General features: G+C 36.1%; 1 protein-coding gene across 1 annotated transcript; it reads left to right on the top strand.

The window, feature by feature from the left end:
• Positions 1–359: 359 nt before the first annotated feature.
• On the top strand, positions 360–2,581 carry LOC121297366 (EF-hand calcium-binding domain-containing protein 9-like). Its single transcript, XM_041223651.1, has 4 exons — positions 360–617; positions 916–1,064; positions 1,865–2,041; positions 2,307–2,581. Exons 1-4 carry the CDS (start codon positions 419–421, stop codon positions 2,448–2,450), a joined length of 669 nt encoding a protein of 222 aa, XP_041079585.1. The 5' UTR covers positions 360–418; the 3' UTR covers positions 2,451–2,581.
• The last annotated feature ends 633 nt before the right edge of the window (positions 2,582–3,214 follow it).

The raw sequence follows: 3,214 nt of genomic DNA, 5'->3' as shown, positions 1-3,214 counted from the left end.
GCATATGCCTCAAAAGTATAGACAATGGCTATTATTCCCCACAAACTTTGCTTTTGTGACCAGGACAGTGATATTTCAAAATATCACTATTTCCAATGGGAAAACCGGCAAATGTTTGTCTTTTCGTTCACATAAAGTCATAAAAAAACAACATATGAATCCAAATTAACATGTATTTATACTAAAGTAATACAAAAATGACTACAAAAAATTTAGAAGTGAGTAGTTTTTCGAGATTTATGATTATACTGTAAATACAGTAAATACAGTATAATCGTAAATCTCGAAAAACTACTCACTTCTAAATCTTCTGTAGTCATTTTTGTATTAGTATGGTGCTGCTGCCCCCTAATGGGCATAATAAGTCATAGCCATTTCATAAGATGAGTTGATCATTCCATTGGACAATGCTGTCATTATGAGGTCATTACACTGTTTTATTTTTCAAAGGTATACACATTCAGTGTGTTTTTGGTTGAAAATGAAGCTGAAAGCAGGAGTGGTTCTTCATTATTTGTTCCTGGATAATGCTTACTGTCTGATGTCAATAAAAAATGCCAAGATTTTAGTGGAGTATTTCAAGATGCTGGATGTGCACAACAAGAGCTCCCTTAATGGTAAACATTTAAAAGTTTTTATCGCTAAGTCTGCGTTGAATACTGAGATCATCTCAGTAGCTGTGAGAACGCACAGGCTGAATGATAGACAGATGTGTAGCTAGTTAAATGACTTCATACATTAATTCATCATTGAAACGCACTTATTTGAAAGTGGGACCAATTTGTTTCTTTACTAAGTTTAATGGAAAGCAGAATGTTTTATGCTACTTTGCAGACAATCCAATTTGAATTGCAAAAAAAAAAAAAAAAAAAAAAAAAAACCAGCCGACTATTTGTTAATCCGTTCCGATTGTAGATATCCAGTTTTATCATTTTCTCCACTATACAACGGATCTGTCAGATAAGGAAATCATGTTGATCTTTGACATGTTGGACTGGAATGCCAGTGGAGAGATTGGATTTGAGGAGTTTTACATGCTAGTCTGCATCCTGCTTGCTAATCAGGTATGAAAAAGGATACCGTGAAAGATTGACTTTTCCACCTTACCACTGAAAATCATAAGTAGAAATTATATAAGAAAATGCATCCAGTCAAGGCAGTAACATATTCATTGCACAAATGTTTTTAAAGATATCTTAGGGATACCATTATAGTTTCCCTGAAGAAACCCTAATAGATCCATTAGCAGATCAGCAGCAATTCTAGCCATGGCAACCCATATGCTAGTTCTGATATTATACTATGGTAGAGGAATGGTGGTACCACTGGCATGTCAACATATGATGTCACCATGCAAGCACTGGCTCATACAATGACCTTAGCCTACCCGATGCCACCTAGGTTCCTTGTGGATATCGTTAGTTTATGTGTCTGGTTTATGCTTTAGGAAACTGATAGAAAACCATCTAACACAGTACATAGAGCATGGTATAAGCAAAGTAAAAGAAGAATGGATACCATGATGTTGTTTTTCTACATCCAGTTACATACGTTGGATGACCTCTTCTCCAATTTGTTTGCTATTGGTTTGGCGAATTGGCACTAATTTCACAAAGCAGTTCTAGGTAGCATATAATCTGCTATATCTAATTCATTTACATACAAAAAATATAATAATAACATTTAAATAAAATAAGACATTTATCCTTTAATCACATAGACTTACTGAGTGAATTTCTGATATCATTCCGTCTTATCATTTTTTTGAAATCGGGTAACAAAGACAGCTTGCTAGCTCGCAGCCTAAGTGCTAGCAGTGCTTTGTGAAACTGGCCCCTTTTCTCTACGTCTCCCTAATGTTTAGAACAACGTTGAGAAGCAGTTCATCTCACGTCACTCCCGGCCAGTGTTTGAGCTCATCGACATGGACGGAGGACACACCATCAGCCCTGCCGAGTTCCAGGCCTCAGGATTTCTCTTTAACCTCAAAGGACACGCTCTCAACCAGATCTTCTATGACTTTGATGTCTCAGGGGACGAGGTGGGACCACAGTAACAACTGTTTTAAAAGACATTGTTATAGCGAAAATTACATATGGAGATGATAAATCCACGTGGCTCATGTTCTCTAATAGTGTCCTTGACAAATATCAAAGGCACACAAAAAGAAGACAAGGAATAGTGCTCATAAAACAATAATGCTGAGGTGCAAAATACAACAATCTGCTATTTACTGTACTTCTATGCACTAATTATACAGATCTGACCAGATTCCAATGTAGCATGTCTTATTTTCTTCTACATAGAACCTGAGCTACAAGGAGTTTAAGATGTTCGCCATGGCTTGCATTGACAAGCAAGAGCAGACAAAGAGGGAGAAAAAGAAAAAGAAAGAGAAAAGCACACTGAGGAGCCTGGGAGCTTGCCTAGTGAAGAGCGCTAACCCATAACAGACAAGCCACAAACCTTCCCCCGCACAGAACAAAGAGTTCGGAGGAGGACGCATTAGTCGAGCCTATCAGGTTAATGCAATGCAGATTACAAATGACATTATACAAACACGTGCAGCGCTTTAATAAACAACCAGGTTTATGATAATAGATCTTATATTTTACTTTTTTTTGTTCTTCCAGTGAGTATCTGTGTGTGTTTTATAGGATGAAACCATAACACTCTTTAAACACACTTATGTTACTTAATACAATGAATACCTTTGATAGGGGTGCCTTTGGTTAAGGAAACCTGCTGTTCTTTATGTGTTGCTTTCAGTATCAGTCTCAACACAATTGCCTGTCTGACAGATAATTATTATTACTATTACTTCTTAAAAGAAAACACTCACTCTAAAAACATGATAACTTTGATAACTTTTAAACTATAAAAAGTTATATTTAATGTTTATAAGTAAAAAACTTTGCAGACACAGAGCCTTTAAAAGATAGTAAAGTGTTGTGTTTTCTTTTTTTCATATCACAATGAACAGATTACAAAACATCACAAAAAAAGTACTTGACATAGCACTGGGCAAAAACAAAACTGTAGGAAGAAAAAAAAAAAAGATTATCAATGTCCAGCAAACTTCAAATGTCAATTGCTTTTCTTTTGTCACTTTTCCATTACTATCCTGTGTGCGGACTGAACTGCTTTCATATGACGAGACTGTGACTTTTCAACTCTGCTGGCATGTGAATGGAATGAGGAAGGTTGTCCCCAC

Source organism: Polyodon spathula, chromosome 22 (genome assembly GCF_017654505.1).
Source record: "Polyodon spathula isolate WHYD16114869_AA chromosome 22, ASM1765450v1, whole genome shotgun sequence".
NCBI lineage: Eukaryota > Metazoa > Chordata > Actinopteri > Acipenseriformes > Polyodontidae > Polyodon > Polyodon spathula.
This window is presented reverse-complemented; position numbering and strand designations above follow the sequence as displayed.